The sequence below is a fragment of the Drosophila subpulchrella genome, chromosome 2L (assembly GCF_014743375.2).
Source record: "Drosophila subpulchrella strain 33 F10 #4 breed RU33 chromosome 2L, RU_Dsub_v1.1 Primary Assembly, whole genome shotgun sequence".
NCBI classification, from domain to species: Eukaryota; Metazoa; Arthropoda; class Insecta; order Diptera; family Drosophilidae; genus Drosophila; species Drosophila subpulchrella.
The window spans coordinates 9,842,610-9,868,566 of record NC_050610.1 but is presented as its reverse complement, the minus strand read 5'-3'; the positions used below and the strand labels follow the sequence as shown (position 1 = coordinate 9,868,566).

The 25,957-nt window shown below is 39.8% G+C and overlaps 3 protein-coding genes across 3 annotated transcripts in view; 1 reads left to right on the top strand and 2 right to left on the bottom strand.

Annotated features, from left to right (window-relative positions):
• The window catches only part of LOC119546438 (cytohesin-1), a 43,024-nt gene extending 40,794 nt beyond the window's left edge, over nt 1-2,230 (bottom strand). Inside the window, exons 1-2 of the mRNA XM_037852711.1 lie at nt 1,974-2,230; nt 1,310-1,383 (exon numbers count right to left, since the gene is read on the bottom strand). Of these exons, the coding sequence (XP_037708639.1) occupies nt 1,310-1,383; nt 1,974-2,052 (153 nt within the window). The 5' untranslated portion in view covers nt 2,053-2,230. The remainder of the gene's footprint in view (nt 1-1,309; nt 1,384-1,973) is intronic.
• A 910-nt stretch (nt 2,231-3,140) lies between these two features.
• LOC119548037 (activator of 90 kDa heat shock protein ATPase homolog 1) lies at nt 3,141-5,612 on the top strand. Its single transcript, XM_037855113.1, has 4 exons — nt 3,141-3,489; nt 3,570-4,203; nt 4,377-4,512; nt 5,216-5,612. Exons 1-4 carry the CDS (start codon nt 3,342-3,344, stop codon nt 5,357-5,359), a joined length of 1,062 nt encoding a protein of 353 aa, XP_037711041.1. The 5' UTR covers nt 3,141-3,341; the 3' UTR covers nt 5,360-5,612.
• A 68-nt stretch (nt 5,613-5,680) lies between these two features.
• LOC119548036 (zinc finger protein 160) lies at nt 5,681-22,456 on the bottom strand. Its single transcript, XM_037855112.1, has 5 exons — nt 22,339-22,456; nt 19,802-22,251; nt 10,504-10,701; nt 6,637-6,958; nt 5,681-5,919 (listed from the first exon to the last, which is right to left on the bottom strand). Exons 2-5 carry the CDS (start codon nt 22,243-22,245, stop codon nt 5,905-5,907), a joined length of 2,979 nt encoding a protein of 992 aa, XP_037711040.1. The 5' UTR covers nt 22,246-22,251; nt 22,339-22,456; the 3' UTR covers nt 5,681-5,904.
• Between the last annotated feature and the right edge of the window lie 3,501 nt (nt 22,457-25,957).

Sequence of the window (25,957 nt, the reverse complement as noted above, 5' to 3'; positions counted from 1 at the left end):
TACAAGCAAATTGGTCAAAGCGAAATGTGAACAAACTAATTAGCCTCAAGAACAAAACAAAGGAGAAGCAGAGTTGGAGATGAAGAAGAGCTATCGTAGAAGAAGAAGACTGTACAGGTGTCCAGAGGTGAGCAGCCTGACATTTGCTCGGAAAAAGGTGAAGGTCTGCCGAACGAAGCGGATGAATCAGCGGATATAATATGGGGAATGTAAATAATTACAGATATTGTAAGAGAACACAGGGAACTCCTTTTTGCAACAAGGTATATGTACGTTCTGAAAGATGGTAATTATATTAAAGAAGTTCTATACATTTATTATAAATATAAATATGTATTTGTTATTTTTATTAAAAAAAAATAAATAACTATACATTTTTTAAGATACTAAAATCTTTTTGTTAAAGATCAATAAGTTATTAACTAGAATTATTGGTATCAGTTTTTTAATGCAGTCGATCTTTGAAAACTTAAATAACTATGTATCACAAATTAACTTAGAGGGGTATGGGTATAGTGTCATACTATCATATGTCACCTAAACTTTTACATACCACATAAACAGACTTTGAACTAGGGCCATATATTAAACCTAGATGTGTTATATCTTGCTTTTTTAAAAAATTGCTGTCATTTAGGTTAACCCCTTCTATGACATCTTTTTCCACAGACAGAAGATCATTAACCGCATAAACAGAACTCATTACATAAACTGTAAAAGCTTAGTCTGCCGTCTTTCACTTTGATAACGATTATCTTTTTTCAGATACAGTCAAACTTTCATAACTTGAACTCCCTATCTCTGAATCTAAATAAATTATTTTATTATTAACCGCTAAGTAAAAGCAAATGGGTTTTTTATATACCGCTTTATACAACAGTATGCAGTATTTTGTATTAACAAAAATTAGTTATTTGATATTTTACTTTATTAGTTACTTTAATAGTGTTCAATAAAAACTTTGGGTGTTGTTGACTGCATTTAAGTTTTTAGTTTTTATTCCTTAAAAAAGCATGCGATTTTGTAACTAACTTATTTAATTTTATAGTCAACATTTTAAACATATTTTATTATTTAATTCAGTGTACTTTTAACATTTTTAATGGCAGATGCCACTAATTTTTATAAAATAACTGCCGCTTTTATCAAAAGTACGTAATATTTTGTAATAATTAGAATGGTTCTTTACTGATCAGTTCTGTAAAATGTGACATCTCATTCTGTAACTTTGCATGGCAGATGCTCAGTTTAACCAACTGAGGTTTCACTGTATTTCCATCTGCTTTTCCACGTTCCGTTGGTCACTCACCTGTATTTCGAGTAAAAGTTCCTGCCTCTTGCGGCGCAGCTCAATCAGCAGTTTCTGCTGCTCCGGCGTTAGTTCTGCAAATTAACAATAAAACCAATAACAATAATAATTGAGTTGTTTTTCTTTGATTTGTTCAATTTTATTTGGTTAATTGGAACGAAGCAGCAGCAACAAAAACAACAACGACAGCAGCATTCCAGGCACACGCATGTAAACACACCCACATTCACATACATACACATGCAGCAAAAGAGAGTGCTGCACTCGCTGCGTGCGCCAGAGCGAGACGGCAGCTGCTCGTGACGTAGCCAGAAGTTTGGCCTAATCAATAAACAATTTACGTTTGTTAGCGCTTCTTCGCCTTTCGCTGTTCCTTGGCCAACAACAAACACACAGCACAATGGGTGGCTAATTGTGCAAATTGACTTATTAGCGTTAATTCGGTTCTGCGGATTAAATTCGATTGAAGGCCAGAAAATGAGAACGCACACACACACAGGCACGCACAATGCACACACACACACACGTACGAATGTTGCTTGTTGCTTCGCTTGAATTTTTTGTGTTTTTAAAAGCTGGAGACTCGCCCTTTTGTTATCTTTTCAGGGTTTATACTATTTTATATATATAGTACACCATATACTGAGCAAACGGCTTTGTTTACCTGGCATCGAGAATTCACTGCGCCCCTTTGAAATGGCTCCGTACGATCTGTTGTCGAAATTGTCCATTGCGCTGATCATTGTGGCGCCACTGAACACACACAGACTCACACACACACTCGCGGACACGGCGCGCACTCTAGTTGTACATTATTCGCCAGCGATTGGCTAATTTCAGGCGCTTTTCATTGAACAATTCTAGGGCGAGCGGATAATAAACAAATCAACACCAATAAATTCTATCGCCATTTTCTTTCAGCTCTCCACTAGAGATGTGCCGAATACCGATGCACGGCCAATCGGTTATCGCTGGAATACCAAATAAAATACTGCAAGAAATACCCATTGATAGCTGACGGAAGCTGAGTGTTGGGCAGTGGACCAGGTGACAACGCTTAATGTTAATGGCATATTTCCACTGGTGGTTTCACATTTTCGAAAACATACTTTTTTAAATTGTTCTGAAAACTTCAAATTCATTTATTGATATAATTGCTCATTAAACAAAACAATCAAACAACTTTTATTTAACTAAAAAATTAGCGATTTTTCGGATATAGCTGCTTATATCTCAGCGTTTCAAACACGGTCTTAAGTCACTTCAAATATACCTTTTATTTCATGTGAGTAATGGGAGAAAATTTTTAGTAATAATTGAGCCAGGCTTATCATTTTATTTCCACAAGAAAGAGTTTTATTTTTACTTCCCATTATATTTTATTTTATTTTATCAATAAGAAACAACCCTTTCTGACAATAGTACATTGCTACTAACAATTTGCTACAAGCTCTAACAAGTTTTCAAAATTTGATAACAAATAGCAAGTCAAATATGGCCTGGGCGTAAATAAATGCAATAGAACAACATTAAAAAAAGTGTTGTGCTCTATAATAGTAAAAAACATATATTTTTCCATACCACATTTGATTTATATTTTAATAGAGTGGCAACTCTGCCAACATATGTTCAAGAACCGCGAACGTAAAATACCAAAAAAATACCTCAAGCCGAAAACTCCATTACTGATAGTTATACAAAAAACAAAGAATTAAACGCTTAATCACATGCCTTTTGAGCATAACTTCTGTCAGAAAACTGTCGAGGAAGGTAAAACTCACACACAATAACTTTTCCCAAGCGGCACATGAAGCAATCACCAGGTGGCAACGCGGAAACCATATGTGTGTGCCCTGCCATCGATAATTTTCTACATCCCTATTTTGAACCGCAGAATTCTAGAAAATTCCAATCGCTGGCCAGCGTGAATTGCCGAAATCAGCTAAAGCTAGCACTGCCGGATCAGGATAGCACCCTAATCCCTAAGCTTTTTATACAAACTCAGTGAGATAACACCCGTTAAGATTAAGCGATGGCCAAGTGGGGAGAAGGAGATCCGCGCTGGATTGTGGAGGAGCGTCCCGACGCCACCAACGTGAACAACTGGCACTGGACGGAGAAGAACGCCACGCCCTGGTCCAAGGACCGCCTGCACCAGCTCTTCCAAGACTTCAAGATAGGCGAGTACACCGGCAAACACCTGCCCAGCCATCCATTCATCTATCCTAACCTAAAAGTAATGCCCCCTTTCGAAATGCAGGCCAAAGCGACATCGAGTGCGCCGTGGATTCCGTGGACAAGTGTTCCGGCGAGGCCACCGTCAACAATCGCAAGGGCAAGCTCATCTTCTTCTACGACTGGGAACTGGTGCTCAAGTGGTCCGGGAAGCTGCTCAAGAACAGCAAACTCAGCCACAAGGGCAAGCTGACCATTCCCAATCTGTCCGAGGAGAACGACCTGGCGGATGTGGAGATCACGGTGACCATCGATGAGTCCAACGACGAGTCGGAGACCCTCAAGCAGTTCATGTACAATGTGGGCCGCGACCGCGTGCGCCAGCAGCTGGGCGCCTACATCCGCGAGCTGAAAGAGGAGTACTCCAAGAACCTGATCCTACCAAAGAAGGGCGACGAAGGGGCGGGCAATCCGGTGGCGAACACCAAGGATGCCAACAACGTCCGCAATGCCGCCCAGAAGGCAGCCTCCAACACCTCGGTGGCGGCGCCCAAGGCCAATAACTCCAGCGTCGGCTGCAAGCTGGACGTGCGCACCCTCGCGTTGACCGAGGAGTTCCACTGCAGCGCCAACGATCTGTACAATGCCCTCACCAAACCGGAGATGGTCACTGCCTTCACGCGGGCCCCCGCCAAGGTCGATGCTGTGCGCGGTGGAGAGTGAGTTTTCTCATATCCCTGAGCCCTTTTTCCACTTTACCATCGATTAGAGCTACTGACCTAGTTTTAGGAAACCAAGGAGCTGTAATATGTCCCTATCTAATCGAAGATTTAGTGGAAAAGGCTTTTACTTTTATTCGATTTAGGAAATAAAAATTTCTTCCCCATTTCAGGTTCATTCTTTACGGCGGCAATGTACTGGGAAAGTTCGAGGAGCTTGTGCCTGAAAAGAAGATCCAGCAGAGCTGGCGTCTGAAAAACTGGTCATCTGGTCACTTCTCAAATGTTGTGATAGAGCTGGAGGAAACTGTAAGTTACCAGGACAACGGAAAACAAAACGTATCAGGCTTAGGGCTGTCCCCAAAACCTATCAAAACATAAGCAATCCGAAAGCAATGATTGGGTTCCCTTAAATTTTTGTTTTGTTTTTTTTTTATATTTATACCAGTATTTAAAATCGCTAAATGGTTCCTAAACTTTTTTTTCGGTTCTGTTGATTTAGATGTATAACGCCTAGTCTTTTAATCATTTTTGAATTCTTTGTGCTGTTGAGTTTAAAATATGTTGTTACATACTGTTAGACACCTAAAATAACATAAAAAAGTGGTTTCAGAACCATAGTGATTTCTGTGGTTCCCGCGTATACATAGTATAAGAGGATACACCTGATTTTAAGCCTAGTGAAATTTACTGCCTTACATTATCTTTTGGGTATTCATGCAAATGTTAGTACCTTTCAAAATATTATAAGGGCCAATGGTTCCTTTTCCATTTTGGTGCACTAGATGTACTTCTCCATTTTATTATAGTATGTAAAAAGTCAAATTAAAGTCTTGTATATGCAACCGTAAATTTAAATTCGCTGTTACATAATGTTTTTAAAAGCGTTTTCAGAATTTGTAGGCAATATTGAGTGCGAGTTTAGACAGGGCGCTGTCCATTGTCTCCAAAGAAATTGTTAACTCCACAAAACTACTGAGCATATGTACTAAATAATTCTTCATCCTTGCAGTCGTCCAGCACAATGATGTCGCTCAAGCAGACCGGGATTCCCGCCTCCGAATACGATGCGATGAAGACAAACTGGTACCGGTACTACTGGCATAGCATCAAGCAGACCTTCGGATTCGGTACCTCGATATCCGACGCCTTATAAGAGGACGCTTCTGGTGCGGAAAGCACTGGATTGAATGGGGATTTGGTGGCCGGCGGATCATTAAACGATTTCCATCTGTATTCTACCAATTGTGCTGCGAGAATTTCATTTCCACCTTAGCTGTAATTTCTGTTAATCTTTGAAGGCTCTTTCAAAACCTCTTCTGTAGAGTTCGACAACGATCGAACTGAACAGTAAACGGCTCGTTTGCCACAGCTACATTAAAACCACATTAAATACACGAAACATACAATTCACGCTTCCGACATTGATTTCACACATTGAAAAGCTGAGAAAAATAAAAGAAAATTTTGAAAAATATTTTTTTTGTAATTTTGAATTGTATATTAATAATAAATTTGTTACAAGAAATGCATATAAAATTTTTAAAAATATTGGGAGGCGTATAAAAAAAGGTATGAGAAATAACATAAAAGTATTAAAATAAAGTCGTCGTTTTTTATTTGACCATCTCATTTCATGATGTTTATTGGCAAATCTGTAATTGTTGGGTTGTCCTGTAGTAATCCTCCAATCAAGTGTAGTTAGTTTTGAGTTTTCTAAAATTATAGAGAATAGTTATACACTTTTTTAATAACAATGCAACCTTCAAAAAATATATGAAATAAACAATATTTATAAAAAGCTACTTTATCAGGAACTGTCTTTTGAAAGACCATATTCTATGACCAAGCTATCGTATTCAGTTTAGTTTTATATAGAGTAATTAGTTCCATGTATTTTTTGTACTAGTTCCTCGTAGTCTAGAAGGGTTTATTAGATTCGTTGAAAAGTATGTAACAGTAAGAAAGAAAGAAAGAAAGCGTTTCCGACCCCATAAAGTATATATATTCTAAATCAGGATCACTGGCCGAGTCGATCTATACATTTCTGTCCGTCCGTCTGTCCGTATAAACGCAGAGAACTTCGAAACTATAAAAGCTAGAAAGTTGGGATTTGTTATGCAGATTCTATAGATTCTTGCGCAGAGGAAGTTTATTTCGGCAGGGTTCCACGCCCACTCTAATTGTAATTGTAAATTATTGATCAATACCTATTTATTGTTAACTTAAAAATATTGATAATAGAAATGCCTTTGAATCTGTTTTTATTTAAATTTAACACAGAGTAACGAGTATCTGTGGACAAAGCACTAGACTATAGCCTTTTTTTATTCTTTTTTTAAATTAATTAGGCTTTGTTTCTTTTAATTAGTTATTATTTATATAAAAAACATTTTTAAAGTTATTGGTTACCTAAAAAATGTTCTTTCATACCGCTTTGTGAGTTTCCAAGTGCTTCTGGAACTCCTTGAAGCTGTTGCTCTTGAAGACCTCGCTGGCCGCCTGGTCGGAGCACTTGGTGCACTCGTAGATGAACTTGCCGGGATGCTTGCCCGTCTTGATGATGTGCTTGCGCAGGTTGTCGATCGTGCTGCACTGGAAGTCGCAGTGGGGACACTGGTGGGGCTTCTGTCCGGAGTGGCGCAGCGAGTGCCGGCGGAGGTGGCCCTTGATGCGGGCCCTGAACTCGCACTGATCGCACGAGAACCACTCCGCACCGCCCTCCTCCTTACCGGAATGGGCCGACTTGAGGTGCCTGCGGGATAAAAAAAAAACAAAAACAGAGGTAAGGAAGCCTGAGCGAAGCCATATTTAAAATCTCAACGCTTGATTAGGCGGTAAATTCCAGTGGCGGCTTGTCCCGCCACCGCAGTCAGAACTAATTGCTAATTTCGCATTCGAATCGCACGCTCGAAATCAAAATACGAGTAAGTTGGCAATTGCCAATTGCCTTTCGGCCAGAGAAGGAGAAAAAAGCAGGCTCAGCCAATCCGGGCTGGGCTTAGATGGCGATCAGTTTTTGGGTTAAGAGCGGGAAACCAATATTGGGTAATCGGACGGTCTGGTCTGCACGACTTGCCAGTGAGCTACTTTTAAGAGGGGATTTCCAAGTTCGGGATTTTTATGGGTGCTTAAAAACAAAGTAAGTTTGTTTTTTTTCTGTTATAAAAATAAAAATTTAGAAAAATATTTCATTTAATGAATTAAAAAAAAGGATAGAACACATCATTTCCAAAAAAAACCCTCGCATGTTCTGAAGAATTCGCGTTCTCATTTTTGTGCAGTTTTAAGTATTTGTAGGGTAAGAGTGCATCAGGTCTTTATTTTCTTCTCTTAATTAAACTTTCTTAAAATGGTTCTGAAGAATTCGCGTTGTCATTTTTTAAAGAATTTATTTATTCCTATAAATGATAAGCGCTACGTTGGGATCGCCGTGTAGGTCTTAATTTCCTATTTGATTCATTTGACCTTTCATTAGTTATAAGTTTTACTTATTTCCTCATTAATGATAAACCTGTAAAATATAGCAATATGCTCTACCAGGAAGAGGAAGGTCACCTGACTCACACGATTTCAGTTACGCGCCTTCAATTATGCCCAATGCTCCTGAAGCTGTTTCCCCAAAAGCCAACTGAAGGAGTCTCCTCGCAAATCGGTGTGTGTGTGTTGTCCACTCCACTTATCAGCTACTGTCCAAACCGAGGACTCACAATTAATTGCCAATGTTTTTTTTTTGTGGGCTCGGGCCGCCGGAATCGGAATCTGTGTGAAATCTCAAGCTTCGACTGAACAAACTGAAGACTGAAGACCCAAACAGACGCGACTCATGCGCGACTCGGTAGGCTTAATTAGCGGCAAGTAATGGAGCTTCAAGATCGACCCGCCAGTTGTAGGAGTTTTTCCACCCCCATTCCGCCCCGGCCCCTCCCCATATATACAGTGTGTACCATGTACATATATCTCTGTGTGTCGAATGCCGACAAACTCGGGAATCGCGATTCGCGAATCGAGGCCTCGACTGCCAGGCGAACGCCTTTTTGGCTGCGCTTTGAAATTCCTGGATCAGCAGCGCTGCCTTTTGATAGCTAATTGAAGATCTCGGATGTGAGTTAAGCGCATCACAACAGCACTCTGTCTCAGAGCCCGGATTTCTGGGCAAGATTTATGCAAGCCCTGATTTTCGGCTGCGGCCAACTTTGCGTATTTTTAATGAGGCGAACTCTTTTGTTTTCTTTTGATTTACGTTGCGTTCTGTGAGTGAATTCATTAAATTTAGCAGAGAATTTAAACCAGTGGATCTAGAAACTGAGAGATACACTTAGGATATGAACAAGAAATATCAGGCGACAATGATAAACATAGCATATCTCGATAAAAACTTTTTTATAAGCAACTTTATAGACCATGATCCACAACTTGCATATGGTTTATAAAAAATATTGTAAGGACATCTTACTTATTTCGGAGTTTATACTTTGAATGGAAACATTCGGATGTATTCGGTGTTATACAGAATTTTAGAAAGCCATAACCATATCGGCTTGCGAATCTAAGGATCCTTTTTCTGTAATTGATAATTTGATCATTTTCGACTCGGATTAAACACCCTTTTATAAATTGTGTGATAATAAATGTTCCATTTATCAATGTCAGTAATGGTTAAAGGTTTTAAAGTATTTGGTTTTTCTATATTATTAAGACTGAGTTTTGGTTATATTAAGCTTCGACTCCTAAAAAATAAACAAAAATACGAAATTTAATCAAAATAAGATGCCATTAATATATCAAAACTATTAATATCAGTTATATATCTACATTTGTTTTAACGTTAGAAAATTCAGTTGATTAAATTCAGCTATTCTCATCGTATGAATTTATAGTTTTTAGTTCCAATACAATCGATAAATAAAATAATATGATCAGTTGCTGGTAATTCTACTCCTCCCAAGAAGACAAAAGACCAACAGCCAAAGGTTAAGGTGATCTGGGGTATTAACCATTATCCATCCCACTGCTCCAACATTCAAATCAGCAGCGAGCAGGCCAAACAACCATCCAACCAACGGCGGAGTACAAAAGAAGCCAAATGTCGTCCCCATCAAAGCGATCGCAGAATCGACGACGATCCTCCTCAACCTCATCCACATCCACATTCACGTCCACGTCCACATCCACGTCCACATCCACATCTACGTCCACATCCACATCCACATCGACGTCCACTTCCACATCCACGTCCAAAGCCACTTACAACTGAGTCTGCAGCTCCTTCTCGTTTTATTTCCCTTTTTTCTTGGGGCGGACAGCTGCACAGTGGCTGACCAACGGTGGCACTACCATATTGCCGGCAATTTGGCCCTGAACTGATCGTCGGGATCTGGGAGAATCGGATGGGGGGCAGTAGAAATATTACAAGAATTCAATGCGCATATCAAAGGCGATCGATAAGTCACGATTTTGTGGGGATCGAACGGCGACTCTGGCGACTGTCCTCCTCCAACTTATCCCCCCACAAACCCCTTTCCCTACCGAATTCTCTCTGTGCTTCTTGTTGTTTTCATCAATTTATGCAATTGCCGTTCAAAGTCTGCAATTATGGATGACATTTTTGCTCTTGTTGCACTTTTTTTTTATTCTCCATTTCTTTTTTTCTTGCAAGAAATTCAAATTCGTGGAGAAAATGTCGCTCGTTTATTTTGTTACCTGCAATTGTCTTGGCCTCGTCTTTTTTTCCGTTTCTTTTCTTTCTTTGTTAGTCCTGATTAGCATTTTGTAGATTAGTAATAGACCGACCAAATTGTCAGGCACCTGGGAGACCTCGCCCTCATCGCATATAATGCGTCCACTTTGGTGGAGCATTCAGTGGGAATAATGAATTGGCAAGTTATTAAGGAAACCATGGCATAATATATCTTCATGAATAGGTTAAATAGATAATATATAGATAAAAACGATTGAAAATTTAAAGCATTGGGAAATCCTAATAAATAAAATGAAGTAGTTATTATGCGAAAGGTTGCCATTGCTTATTATACACACTAAACTTCGGCGAATATTTTGTAAAATAATAAACACTTGATACTTCGAGGGTAAGGTGTGTTAGGTGTAATTTTCAGCATTGAATAATGTAAATATGATATTGAGAAAAGGTATTTCTTAGATATTCTCTTTTTGAAAAAGTATGCAAGGCTCTTTTATTACAAGTCTCCAACATTTTTATTGTTTTTAAAGTTTAAAGATCCCAAAAATAATCTGACCAGAATTTAAGACGTATAGAGAAACCCTATTACTACAACTCACCTTTTCAGGTGCAGCTCGCTCTTTCCCACATAGCTGCAGTTGTCCCGCTCACACTTGTGACTCCCCTGGGCGTGGGAGATCAGGTGGGTTTTGAGGCTTTCCGGGGTCACACCTGCATAGGAACAGTCTGAAAAATGGCAGCGATACCGCCGCTCCACTTCCTTCGAGTGACTCGACTCATGTAGTTTTAGGGAATACCTGAAAAAGTTAGAAGAGAAAAATTAAAACTACTGCATCTCAATATGGACCATGACCAAAAAAGTCTGTCACATTTTTAAAACCCCTCACTTCAGTGTTTTTTTTTCTAGGAATTGGGAAATTTTTTAATTACATTAAATCAAGGCAAAAGTAATTCGCACCAAAGTCACGTTTCATGGACGGCCGAGACACGAGGCACGTTCACGTTCACATCCAAATCTAAATCCAGGTCCAAATCCCAAATCCAACCAGACCAGTTCCGGGCCATGTCCACGTTTGTCCAGCCGCAGCTCAGTCAAAAGGACCCGCAAAATGCAAATGCAAACCCTCGTAGGCCAAACTTTTCTGCACATCAATTACGGATGCTAATTAATAGAAACAGCTGAGAGTTCCCCCGATTTTGGCCTGCTTCCCAGAGAGTTTTTGGTAATGGAGGAACATCGGGATTTAAATGAGCCAGGACAGAATTTGTTGTCAATTGAAGTGGCTGTGCCATTGATTTAGACGGCAATTTTCTTTGTAGCTGCCGGGATTTCCCTACTATATCATGTATATTTAAAACCTTAAATTTTGTGATAATTACCCACATAAAGGAAATACAAGATTTAATTAGGCCAGTTACTCTTAGAGTAATAGGTTCATTTGTTACGTATAGAAACTTTTGTTTTGGAAACAATTTTTTAAACGAAACAGTCTGTTAATACCTATTATTATAAAACTTAATTAGTTAAAAAGTTATTTAATTATAGCGATTAAAAAGTATAACATGGTCGATTGACTTCATAGTCAGTGCCGTTTTCTTATCCGCAAGTTAAACTAAAAGTAAATTTAAAACCAAAATAATGTGTGGACCCCTTTTCTTGTCCTCATGTTAAAATAAAAGAAGGTTTTTAACGTAAAGAAATTTAAAGTTTAAAACCTATTTTTGGTTCAACACGAATTCCAAAAAAACTGCCCTTAGAGTTTGATATGAGGACAAGCAAAATCCCTATTCTTAGCTTAACAAGCAGGCGATAAACCAACCTTTAATGGGTTGTTTCCTAAATTTACCAACACATGTCGCTTGAAAATACTATTAGAATACATATTTTTAGAAGACCTTAGTAGGTAGTTTGTTTTTGATCTGCTCAGTTAAAAAATTACTACCTTAACACATTTTTATACGAGGTATTGTTATAAAATAAACTTAATTTAAATTATACCCATTGGTCGAATGAGATTGCTGGATTCCTCAAATCTCAAGCACTCCTTACTCCAAACAAAGCACTCTTAATTTGCTAAGCTCATTGGCATTCAGGGAGGAAAAGATTCTTCTTAATAACGCGCGACATTAACAAAGTTTCAATCTTTAATCTAAATTCCTGTTACGAGACAAACGCCGAGCAACGGATTTCGGGGGTGTGGGGCGGCATTAAGGGCTATGGGGCGTGGCCAGTCTGCTGAATGGGGGTAAGACAACATTGTCATGCATTTCTAATGATGCCATCGCGAAGTCGTGGGGGCAAAAAGGGGGCGGAGGGGATTAGGGAACAAGGGGGCGTCGTTGATATGTGAAATGTCACTTTGTATGGAGTTTGAATAGCAACGACAATGACAAAACAGGATGATGTGAAGGAGGAGGGTTGAATGGAGGACAGAAACTCCTTGAAGGTATTGCAGGACTTGACAAAAGGATGCCATTTTACCTGCAGGAGTTTGCCGTAAATTGTTCTTGTTTCTGTTGCTCCTGTTGCCAAGGATAATGGTATAACAGCAACAGCAACGGAATCGGGACAACAGGAACACCAACATAATGCTGAAACTGAAAGAAAGCAAAGCGAATTAGATGCAACAAAAAGAACAAAAATATCAACGGCGAACAACAAAATTATCTTTCGCTTGGTTCGTTTTCCCAGCTCCCAGTTGTATTTTCACCTCCAACATTAACTTTTATTTCCTCAAATGCATTTTCCAGACTTCGTCTTCAACGGCAAGTTCTTGAGTTTCTTCAGCCATAACCGTCTGTCTCGCTAATACGTTTGTCTCTCGGCCAGGAGAAATGCTGGGAGAAATGTTCATGGGTCCAGACCAGGCAACATTACTACCTAAATTAAATTGCACCAGACTTGGGCTAATTTGAAACAGGTTATTGCGCTCGGAATAATTTAATTTCCACACAGTTTTTAACGAAATCTCAGAGTTTCAGTGACGGAGAAAAAAGCTCGTTATAAGTAGCAATAATTTGAGAATTTTTAAAGTAATAAATATTAAATTAGTTTCTTTTTTAAAAATAAAATCTTGTTATCAGCGATACAATTATTGGTTGATATACCCATGTTTCGTAATATTCTTATATGAAATTTTTTAAAAACTTGCTCTGCTTTAGCATCCCAAGAATCTATATGTTCTGTTCTTATTATCTGGCTTTTATAGTACCCCGAGATATAAAATATTTTATTTATTGCACCGAAGTAAAAATATGTTTTTACTTATCATCTTACTTACACCTAAAATATAGCAGTTTCGAAACGAACTATCTAGATTTTTATATAATCTAAATTATTATAAAATCTAGATTTTTATATAATCCATGTTATGATTAATATCTAGATAGTTCGTTTGAGCTACACAATAGGTAGATTTTTTTGGACTGATGAAAATTATTTAGTAATCATTTAAAAAAAAAAAATAAATAAAACAGCTTACACTTGAATTCTCCAGCTTTAATAGTATCCCGAGATAAATAGAATATTTAATTTCTTGCACTGAGAAAAAATATACTTTCATTACTCTTTTTGCTTAAAATCTAAGTTACGTATGCGGATATTAACCATATTTTCAAGTCAGTCACACAGTCAGTTTTAATTTTCAGAAGCTGTTCAAAGGCGAAACGCGTGGAGAATTCTCAAGGATCCCTTCAAGGCGATAGGATGGCACATCCTGGCGTCTCCTGGCAGCAGCTTCGTAGCCGATTAGTTGACGAAAACGCCTTGCGATGAAAACTTTGCCCTTTTCAACGCCGTTCTTCAGGTGTGGGATGGGTTAAGATGGGGGTAAGGTTGAGCTGTCATCAACACCCCCTCCTTGAAAAGGTGGAGCCCGAGTGCAGCAGCTGCAGGCCAGGACGAAGCTGTTGGCTCTGTCCGGGTGTTGTGTCAACTTTTGCACGCCATCCATTAGAGGGATGCTCGACGTAACCTCAGCGGATGCTGATGCGGATGCGGATGCTCCTCCTTGGGATGCCCCTCCCTTCGACACCGAAAACGCTGAGCAAACATGTCGCGGGTGCGGCAGGTGCAAAATGTATCCTGCTGCTCATTGTCAGCTGCACAAGGATGCAGGATGGTGGGTTGATAGGATGGTGGGTGGTTCTCAGCCCCAAAGAAGGACTCCTGTCTGTGGCTGTCTTAGACAATCGCATGTGTAGTTTGGAGCAGCTGAATGTTTGCCCTGGTGCGCTCGCATTGTTGTTCCCCAAACTCGCATAAATATTTATGACAGCGTCTTTCTTGTCTTGTCTTGTCTTTTGGGCGCAAACTTCTGTGCCGCGGGGCGTTAGTCAAGTCAGCCCATACCCCTCGCAGGCGGCTTCCGGTGTCAGTCACCAGGATATGGCCACACACCAGTGCTGCCCAGTGTGGCCGTCTTCCAGAATATCAAACCCTTTCATAGTTAGAAAAAACTCAGCTTCCTTAAAGAACTCTGCTTTACTAACTCTTTGCTACCATTTTAAGCCGCAATCTTCTTTTGAAGCTTCATATGAACTTCAGGAAATACATAATAAGATAAGAAATGAGTTAGATTGTTAAGAAAGCTTTCTTTGTGACTGCTACATTGATCTTTAAACATCAAAATAACCGAGCCTGTTTTTAAAAAACATCTTTCAATTAAATTCGAACTTTAAATAAATCTTAAGAAAAGATTGTAGAGCTTTCTTCTCTACAGCACAGGAATTTAATAAAAAAAGAAAGAATTAACTAAAGAAAGTTTTGAAAACTTTTGTTTTCAGTCGAAATTTTTAAAAAAGAATTAAGATAGTTTCTCTTTAAACCATGTTATATTAAAAACCTACTCAAAAATAAGATCTTTACCTTGTGTTTTGTGCGTTTGAACCTTGGGGTGGATTATATTTTTAAATATTGTGTGAAATGCCTAAGCATCAACTAATGGCTTTGAAAACCACGCACAATATTCCTAATTGAAAAACAATCCAAAATACACATTTGACTTGGGTTAAGTAAATCTTTCTTAAGAGCTATAAAATAAAATTATATTTATATTTACATTATTTTGGAAAACGGTTGAACTGAATATAAATTTGGCATCACTGGCGAACACCCTCAGAACCACCCCCCTTAGCTGCGCTCATGTAATTGGTACGTAAGTCTTGTCTTGTCCTTGCCTCATGTCCTGGCCCACTGAAGTTGAGAGTTGTTCCTCGCCGGCGCGACATTAGCCGGATTTTGATGCCTTGGCCCGTGCTGCATGTGAAATTAGTTGTTGCACCGCCACCTCGCCGCCTCCGCGGGGGCGTGGCAACATTTATATACCATGTGTAATTAGGGAAGTGCCTGGGACATACCTTCCTTTCTATTCCCTCATTTCGACGACTCCTTGGCGCTTATCTGGCAAACTTGAGCGAAACAAAAATCGTTGCAGGAAATTACCGTTAAATGTCACCCTTGCACTTGTCTAACAGCCAACACCCCCAGCCACCAAACCCCCAAAACCCCCTTTTAACCCCTTTTAGCGATACGTGTATGTACTTTCTTGACTTTGTTTGGCTTTGTCGTTGTTATTAATGCCTGGCCGGGTCTTAACTTGAAGTTTTTAATGTTCAACTTGGCCGTCTATTTGGATTAGCCTGATGGCACGGGCAATGGCATTTGAATGCGACACCCACGCATATGGGTATTACCATATATGGATGTGCGGATTGTCGGTAATGAAGGCGGTAATTGCGGGTAAGCCACGAGACATTTTCCCTGGGAACGTGATCTTGCTTAGTCACAAATAAATAACTTGAGGTGGTTTTCTATTTATTTGCGTATTTTGAAAACGGTAAACGGGACAGGATCAATTTTATATTCGCATAATAATGGAAAATAGATATTGGAATTTGTTTCTTTTTCCACTGTTTGAAACTAAACTATATATCAAAGTAATAAATTTAATGTTAAAATTTTTTGGAAATTCAAGGAGTTCCATTTGTTCTTAATTTTTTTAACAGCTTATGTTAAATATTATTTGCTAAACGTTGGTTCTTGGCTTATAAATTTAAGAATCAAATAAGAAAGGGACTCTATCGTATTATAAATATTGTTAAAGTTTTGAAATTTTGAATTTATCATTTTGTAATTTCCTTATAATTTTCATCAAGCATTATAAGAACATATTGATTTTAAAACTTTAGAGTTCAGCCAAGACATTTACAATCCTTTTATATATAAACTGTAATAGTATTTAAGATCAGAACAAACTTCTCTCCTCATGACACCTACATTTCTCTCAAAACCTACCACTTGATGTGAATCTCAGCATTCTGACATGTCGCTCATAAGATGAGATGGCAGACAACCAGTTCGGCAAAATAGCAAAGAAAAAAAGCAATCCAAACATGCCGGCAACAGAGAAATCCAGCTCAAAACACTTGCCAATGGCCATCAACAACAGGCCAGAGTCCGCAGTGAGATGGGTGATTGGGACTGAGACATAAGACCGAGGATTCGAACAACACGTTCCAGTGCCAGCCGACCACAAACCGAACAATGTCCGACTCAATTTCGCAGATTCATAAAAATGAATGAATGCAATGTGGCAGCGGAATAGGAATCGGAATCAGAATCAGAATCCCTAAATCCTCCGATGGAGCGGGCCGGCGTCATTGGAAATGGAAAATCAAGTTTGTGAAATTGACTCTCAAGTGATGGAAGTTGGGGGTGGAGTGGAGTGGTCGTAGTCGTGGTCGTGGCCGTGGTTCGTTGAGATCACTGGAGGACGACGGCGACCATTAAAATGAATTGCACTGCACTTTGTGCCATCAACAGAATCAACTGCCGGCAAACGAATGATGCACCATAGGAATGACTTAAAATACGAAATACAAATAGAAAAAAAAATAAACCGAAAGGAAAAAGGCGAACGGACCAGCCCAAGAAAAACAACAGCGGAAAATGCAGACGGGTGGGAAAACCCAGTGGCCAGAGCAAGATGGCGAGAGACAGGAGATGAAACCGAATCCAAATCCGAATCCGAATCCGACTGGCGGAGGCAGCCAACAGAACATTGCACGCCATTTCAATAAAAGTGAATTGCCCGACGCTGCGATGGCGACGACGTCGTCAGCGGACGCCTCAAACTTCATCTGCTGCCTCCTGCAGGCGGAGGACCCACTCCGAAGGACCCCAAGGACTCCAGACGGCGATGGAAGCGTGACACGGAAGAAGAGCTTAATAGGAAGAGAGTTCTCTGAATCCTGTTCTTTTTATCAACAACCATCAGGTGATATCCTTTGATACCTTATATACACATAACATTCACAAGTGAAGATGGTAAATCTACATGTATCATTATAACCAATGAATAATGTAAAACAGATATTAGAAAAGTAATTTTTCGAGTTATACTCCTTCCCATATCAACGTGATACGAGCTAGGTAGCAAGAGAGTCCCCTGAATCCTGTTAGTTTTATAATTTATTATTTATCCTTTTTTCGAATTAAAATTACGCAGATTCCTTAAACCCATTTTTATCATTTTTCTTTATTTAGTCTCAAACGACTTTCGGTGAATTCTTGGGAATCCCGATCAGATCTTAAGATACGAATGTGGCTACGAAAGAATCAAAGTGGTTTTTCTTGTTAAATGTATCTAATGAGAATTTAAACTTCTTTAAAACAAATTTGAAATTCGTCAAACATAAGTCTTTAAATTGTATTCTAATTTGAATCTATATGTCAGGTTTGAGACACGAGTTTTTAAAATCTTTGCAGTATAACCCATACATTTTTGTAGTTTATTATTTTGTTTTCTATAATCTATAATAGCATATTTTGATGAGTACTATATGAGGAGTAATTAATTGTAAAAAAATTCATTCTGTGGATATTAAAATGATACGAAATGTAAACAAGTAAACACCAGGTGGATGTATTAAGATAAAACCATTAAAGATATAGTACTTTACTAATTGAGTGAGGACAAACTTGAGGATGTAATGAAGTCAATTCAAGAGTTCCATCAGTAAGATCTAAGAGCCTAGTAACTTTCCCACCTCTAGAACTTCCATCTCGAAGAGATGCCAGCTAAAAGAAGCGACCGTAAAAGTTGAGTTAGCTGGAGTCTGGAATTCCGGAAGCGTGTGTAGCGCTCCGCTGTTGACATGACTGACGATGTCGTCGTCCTCGCCGTCCCCGTTGCCACCTCTCCTTCGTCCTGGGACCAAGGCTGAGTACTGAAAGTTTTCCAGGGCTCAGATACTCCAAGCCACTCCACTCTACTCCGCTCCACTCTCCCCGGCAGCTTTGCTGGCCACTTGGTCTCGTTAGTCGTAAAAGCAAAGTATCTACATCAAGCGGGCACAACAATAACTTCAAATGAGCATTTTAATAAATTTTTCAAATAATCACTTGAAAAGTGGAAAATTCTCTACCCCAGCGACGAGTCTTAGTCCCCGTTTCCATCTCGGTCCCGATTGCAATTCAACTTAATGTTTGCTTAAGGAATTAGTTGGCAGAGGCGAACGTGAAGTGGAAAAAGTTCGCAAGTTATGAGTAGTTATGAGGAGCGGCGGAATTGGACGATGCGATTTAGATCTGCCAGTGCTAATGGGTTTCTTTGAGATGATATGTCTGGGGGGGAATATATAGGATATTGAGTGAGAGGAAAGTGCATGCAAAAATCTAACGAGATAGCATGGTGTTTTCTGCTTAGATGAAATAGTCTTTAGCTGTTATTTTAAAATGATACGAGTGTAGTACATTTTATGGATGGATTGACTTGATAACAATAATGCTTCGAGTTATTGATTCTTGGAGTTTTCTGATTTTCAAGATCACAAGGAGAAATTGACCAAAATAATTGTGAACTACTATAAGTTAATAAGAAATAAAAAAACCCATTAATTTAAAAATTTATAATTTAGACTCATTTTAGACTCACTTTTGATAAAAAGTGTTGACCTGTATACATTTGTACATTGCATATGCTTTGATAAGAAATATTAACAAATTTCAATTAGGAGTATACATTGAATTCTCTTCACAATTTAATATATAAATCCATATTAAAGTTGTATTTCCAAAAGAGGGCTTCGCTTTTCTTTGGAATAATTTTATATTATTTATTTAATATATTATTAAACAACATTCTTGTTTTTAAGGATTGGCTTTGATTTAATCAAAATGTTGTGCCTTGCCACAAGAAACATATATTCACCCGTTGTCCATTGGTTAATGTAAAAACTCAACAGAACCGAAAACCTTTTATGAAAATGGCACGTTAGAAATGGCTATTCTATTAATGTTTTTGGTGGTCCCTAGGGGGAGATGGTCGTTCCTGCTTGCATCTTTGTTTATCCCTAAAAATATTTATTTTCTGAAACGGGGAAATTGCAGTTTTCGGTGGAATGGCCGCAGGCTTGATTTGCGAGTGCATTGCATACTTTGTGGCTGCAGTCCACTTACATTTTGGGGGTGTCCTCGCGTTTTTTGGCCGGAATGCCCAGCACTTAATGAGTTATATTTTGTTGTATTATTTCGGTTACTTATTCTCACATATTGCAGCTTGGAATTTTTAATTAATGCAACACACAATCCATGCGCTTGCATGGTTTTCATTTGCAGGAATTCCCTAACCGCCCTTTTTTCGGCTTTCTTGTTGTTTATTTGAGACTTTTATAATGCCAAACTATTTGGGCGATTTTTCGGGGACTACAATAAGTTGCATGACATTTTCATAAGGCAAACAGCACTTCCGTTGCAGCCAGTCGAAAGCCTGGGGCTTTTCAGGATTTCCAATTAGCGGTCTTTGTTTGGGGTTTTCAAATTACATGGGTGGGGCAAAGAATTTGGCGAAGGGACTTGACAGAGATTTAATGGAAAATTTAGGTTTTAGTACTTACTTTTTGGCCAGTATTTTTCCACAGGTTCCACATTGAAATTTGGCTTTCGGTTGATCTTCAGATTTCTTCTTGACCATTTCGGCCTTCTCCTGATCCTCCTTTTTGGCATGCATGGTGGCCATGTGGTTCTTTAGATTGTGTCTTCTGGCAAATTTCAGAAGACACTCGGTGCACTCGAAAATCTTTTCATCTGTGTGGTTTCTTAAATGAGCTCTCAGCGAGTGCTTCTTAAAGTTCTTGGGACACAAGGGGCACCGAAGAAGCTCGTTTTTTCCTATTGTTTCGGATCGTGTGTGGAAAATGCGATGATAAACTAGATCGGACTCGTACTGAGCCTTGAAGCTACATTGATCACAGGAGTAGTTGGGTTTACTTTGGGATACAGATAGTTTTGCGGAGGATGAAGTGCTGGCTTGGGGCTGACAGCTCCTTGTGTGCCTTCCCAAGGCCTGAGCAGACTGAAAGCTGGTTCCACAGCTCAAACACAAATGATTATCCGCCGAATGAACTTCAGCGCGATGTTTGGCTAAAATCTGAGGTGAGTCAAAGATTTTTTGGCAATTTGAGCATTTTAAATTGACAACTTTAGCCTTTTTGGCGGGTGGGTTAGAAGTGCCCTCCTCTAGGACTTCCCTTAGCATGTGTTCTATTTCCTTTTCCGGCTGGGTGATTAACTTCTTAGGTTTAGCATTTAGTTTATGTTGCATCAGGCTGCGATGACGTCGCGCCTCCAAAGGTGAATCGAATTCCAGTCGACAGATGTCACAGTAATACTTGGCCACATGGTGCTTATGCTTTTCATGACGTTGCAGAGCCAAACGGGATTTTTGAGGAGCACCACACAAGCCACATCGAAACCTTCTCTGGTACTCATCGGCTGCGGTTCCTGAAGGCGAAAGACCAGGATGTTCCGAGCTGAAGTGCCTACGTAGTTGGAAATTGTACAAGAAACCCATTCCACACTTGGAGCACTGAAGTCCCCTTCTTTGGGCTATACATATGGGAACTGATCGGTTGAGGGCCAAGACCACTTCTTTGTGAGAGGGATGCAGCAAATGGAGCCACATGGTATCATTGGTTTGGCACTCATACTGACAATAGCCACACCAAAAGGTTCCACCTAGTGTTTTAGTGACCTCCAAGTGTTCTGCGGATTGCCAGTGTTGGAGAAATGTTTCTTCCGTGTTGAAATAAAATTTGCAGGGCAGGCACTGGAAAGGCGATTGCCTCACTATGCTGCCCATGTGGATGAGTATTTCCTGCAGACAAGATTGCTTCTTCAATCGATTCTGCTGCTGGAGTCTTCTGTAGTGGTAATGGGATATCAAATGCTTGCCCATCAAATGTCTGGCCATTGTGTGCCGACAGAGATCGCATCGCAAAAGATTGGCTCTTCTTTGTCGTTTGGAGGACTTTGGTTCCTTCTTGTCCTCATTCTTTTCCACTGCGAAATCCTTGCTCAGACTGGGTTCTCTGCCCAGGTTAGCCTGCTCTAGATGACACTCCGCATCGGCTCTTTTCACATGGTAGCCACTTCTCAAATGCTGCTCGTAATTCAGGCGACTCTTCAGTCGCCGGCAGCAAATGTTACACCAATAACTGGCTCCCGGTTGCTCCAGTTTGGTTAGATCTATGTTTTCTCGGTACTCCAACTGTTTGCTACCCGGAACCCATTTGCCCTTTGTATGATCGGCCGGGGGATGGGTGTAAGTCTCCTCCGGCGGCTCATCCCAGCTGGGCGAGACGCGTTCTATATGTGGATGCCTGAGCTGCGGTCGGTGCTCTGGTTTCCACTTGCCACCTGTGTGGGTGGCGGGCACAGTGGGCGGCGAGTGACGACGCACATCGTAGTCCTCATCTTCCTCCTCAGCATCAAAGTCATCGTGTTCCTCCTCATCCTCCTCCTCCTCACTGGCCTCTGGGGAGTCATGATCAAAGTTAAGGGGCTTGAACACCGCCTCATCCTGTTCCCTTACTGCTTTCAGCAAAGGATCGCCCCTGGGCGCTGGCCAGGACTCCACTTTGCTTCTCTCCTGGCGAGCCACAGATCCCGTTTTTCCACCCGTCGAAACACTCTGCAGTTGCAGTGAGGAAAAGAACAGATCAGCTCCTAGTTCATAGGGTAGGTCATAGGCTTCTGTCAGGGATTTGGAGGCCTTTCCCCCATGGCTAGCTGCAGTTTTGCGCAGATAGCTGCTAGGAGCCTCCGGTTCCGTGAAATGGAAGCCATCGTAGGTGTGATCCAAGTTACTGCTACTGATGATCGTCGGGGACACTTGGGTGGGAGTGGTGGTGGTTGGTGGACCATCTGTTGTAGGGGTCACAATTGGTTTCTCAGTCATAAGACAGTTCCGTTTCCGGTGCTCGATGTACTTCTCGAGTCCTAGTATCGTGGCATTGCACTTGATGCACAAATGAGTGTCCTCCAGATCGTCCGCGTTCATAATGATCTGAAAAAAGTAAGATATATTTTCTACATCTTGGTTTTTTTGCCAAACAAAACTTAAAAATTGTATACTTGGATTTGGCCCCCTTACTCAGCAAAGCGACTATTCCCAAGATTATAAACCACGCCACTGCGCCACTTAGCATTGATTCCTTTATTTGCATTACATTTTTAATAGATGGTCCGATTTGAACAATGATAATCAAGTCAAAATTCCATTTACACTTTTATAAAATCTTTAAAATGTAATAGTAATTTGTTGTTTTAACTGATTTTATTTCGTGTTTCTTGGCACAGTTCCCACGAAAAAGTTCTTTTTTTTCATCCGCGTTTCAAGGTTGCCACATATTTTTTTACGTTCTGCGTTGCCAGATCGCATACTTAAATTTAGTATTTTATTTACTGTACAAAGTTTTACAATAAATACTTAATCTATATTGTTTATATGTTTATCTTATAATCTAATTTTAAATATTGGTTGTTGTTTAAGATATTAACAAAGAATTATCTTACAAAAAATTTGGCGACAACTTGCGCTTCCAATATTCTAGCTCTTATAGTTTCCGAGATCTCAGCGTTCATACGGACAGACGGACATGGCCAGTGGCGGATCCAGAGACGATTCTTGGGGGGGTAAATTGAACTTATTCTTCGATTTGGGGTTCAAACTTATTATTGCGAGAGAAATACAGTACAAATTATAAAACAAAAATTATCCATCCCAATTTTTAGGTAAACAAAGTGGTTATATTTGAAAAGTCAACCATATGCATGCATTACAGAGTGCATGCATTTTCAGGTTCTGTGGTTCCAAGGGGGGGGAAATTTCCCTATTTCCCCCCCGTGGATCCGCCACTGGACATGGCTAGGTCGACTCGGATAGTGATTTTTATGACTCTACGAGTAACGGGTATAAAAACGTATATTTTTTATGCAGATTCCTAAAAACTAACACAAGAAGTTATTTTTTTTTATTATTACATATTGTTGAACTCACTAATTGTTAGATCTTTGCTAATCTGAGTTCATCAAATCCCATTATTGGGAACTTTGAGCTTTGTTTTCTTTTTTGTAGATGGATTACCCTTGAAAGCCCCCTTAACAGAATGATTTGTGGTGATCCAGTCTGGTGACTAAGCTCCCTAACCACCGCCTCTTCATGGGAGCTGCACAAAATGAACTCGACTCTCGACTCCGGCGGTGTAATATTTCAAGTCCGCTTTATTCATTAGCCGGAGATCCAGAGCGCGCCCCCCAAACCGACGAGCCGCAGTCCTCAACCCTTGCATGAGGGCAACAGTCATGGCCACCGCAGCGTTGACATGGCCGTGTCCGTATTCGCGTCCCGTTTTCCGAGCTGCTCCACGTTACGTATCCGCCTGTTGGCCGGCTGTCCTCTGTGTGTGTTGCGGCCTGTCAGAAATGAAGTTTATGGCGTCTGTGTTGCGTCCGTGTAAGCGCTCTGTCTCTGTCTCTCTCTCTCTCTTTGTATCCTGCTGTCCCTTTCCGGCCCTTTCGCGATGCTAAATGTAAAAGTGTCATTTCCGCCATATGTGAGCGCGATGAACGATGCGTCGAAGTCGACGTTGACGCCAGAAACTCTGATGTTGCTGTTGCCGCTGTGATGTTGCTGCTGTGCTGTTGCTGCTGTGCTGTTGCTGCTGCTGCTGTGCTGCTGTGCTGTTGTCGTCTCGGTTGTTAATAATTTCAGCGCACAATTGCAGCAGCAACAACAATCGCTGGCAGCAGTTGGCGGGAATTTACACAAACGAGGCCCATGTCTGAGGTTAAATACGAAAAACATAACAATTCCAATGCAGAGCCCCCATTCCTATTGCCATTTCCCCCAGCCCGTGGATGATATGGATCCATGTGGGAATGCGGGATGTGCGATAGGGCTTATATGGGCGATGGGCGATGGGCCATGCCGCCGCCTTCATCCGTCTAACAAACAAGGGCAATATTGGCCACCACCCACCAAACCATTTGTTGGTCCTGTGAGTGATAAACGAACATTTGTTTAACAATTAACGTGCTGGCAGCAGCACATGCAACGCCTTATTTATTTGTTCTGTTGCCCTGACAATTTTTAGACTTCACCAGCAGTGGCAATCTTTATGCTGCTAATTAAAGTTAAGAGGGGCGGTGACATTTTCATCGCAAAAAATTTATATAAGGGAAGGGTAATTGCCTATTAATGATATTAATTTAAAAGAGAATAAAAACAAAATTTTGAAATTAAAAATATGTTTAATATAAGTGTTTAAATGATTAAAATATTTAAAAGACGTTTAGTGTTATACAATTTTTTAACCATTAAAAAAATGGATTGTATATTTTTTAGTGCTTCTGAACAGATCCCAAAATAACTATTTTGAATACAGTAAAACCATTTTTTTATGTAGTAAAAATGAAAAACACCCACAAAGATATTCGACCTGAACTTATATTTTTTTTATTTTAAAAAACATGCTTTAAAAAACTTTTTGGAGTTGATTTTTGTAATTTAAAGAATCAATCGACATTAACTAAAAATATTTAAGGTCAAGAGCGAATGTTTTTTTGCGTGTAGGGAAAACATCTTAAGCAAGTTGGTAATGGTAATTATGGATAACATTTTTCCAAAGGAAGAATTTAAAATTTAGTAAAATGACTAAAATTAAAGAAATGTACAATGTAATTGCATATTTGTGTGTGAAGCTATTTCTGTTCTCGTATGTTAATTTCCAGCATGGCTCTATTGAGGAATTAAATAATAAAAGCAGTTAAAATCCTGCATGGCACAATTGTCCCATTATTTGCATTTGTGACAACGTACGACGGCGACGACGACTGCGATCCAATCCCCATCCGAGTGCCCCATCCTAACCCGATCCCAGACCCAATCCCGATCCAAGGGAATCCGCACCAGAGTCATCGTCAGCCTCTGCGTCATCAACAACAATAAAAGCAATGGGGCAATAGCAGAACAACAAATAACATGACAATGTTGTTGCTGTTGTTACACTGAGGGCATCATTGGCAAACAACACTGTACAACACAATCGAGGAAGATGGGATGTGATGGGATGGTATGGTATGTGTTTGCGGATGAGGATGAGGATGCCAATGGAGGCCACGAGAAATCCTCGTGGTTGTTTGATTCGAAAATTGAGTTTTAGCGAGACAAATAAAAATAAAACTTAAAACAACAGCAGCAACAATAAGAACAACAGCAGCAACAAGCCAGCCAGGCAAAGCGCAACCATTAAAAAGGAGTTATCACCCAATTTAGTACCACAAGCGCGAAATAACGCACACATATGCACGGTGGGGTGGGGTCAAATGGGTTTGTTTGTTTGTGCCAACCGTCGACGTCAGTTGGAACAGCAAATATGTAGACATACTGTACAACATGGCATTTATTGTCAAACCCAAACGGTCTGCAAATGAAAGGACAACCCATTGGGCGGCTGTTAGGAATAATATGGATTACACCAGAACCTTAAGATTTAAAATATTATTTTTACAATATGGTAAGAAAATATAACAAAATAGAAAATTTCTTTAAAATGATATGCTAAAATCGATTGTTTTGAAAACCAATCCCTAGATTTGCCATAAGAACAATAGTATTCGTTCTTGTCAAAATCTAAGTATATAAAATTGTCCTTATAGTTTTGAGAACCAAAACAGAGGCCAAACCAGTACAGATTTAACTTCCATATTTT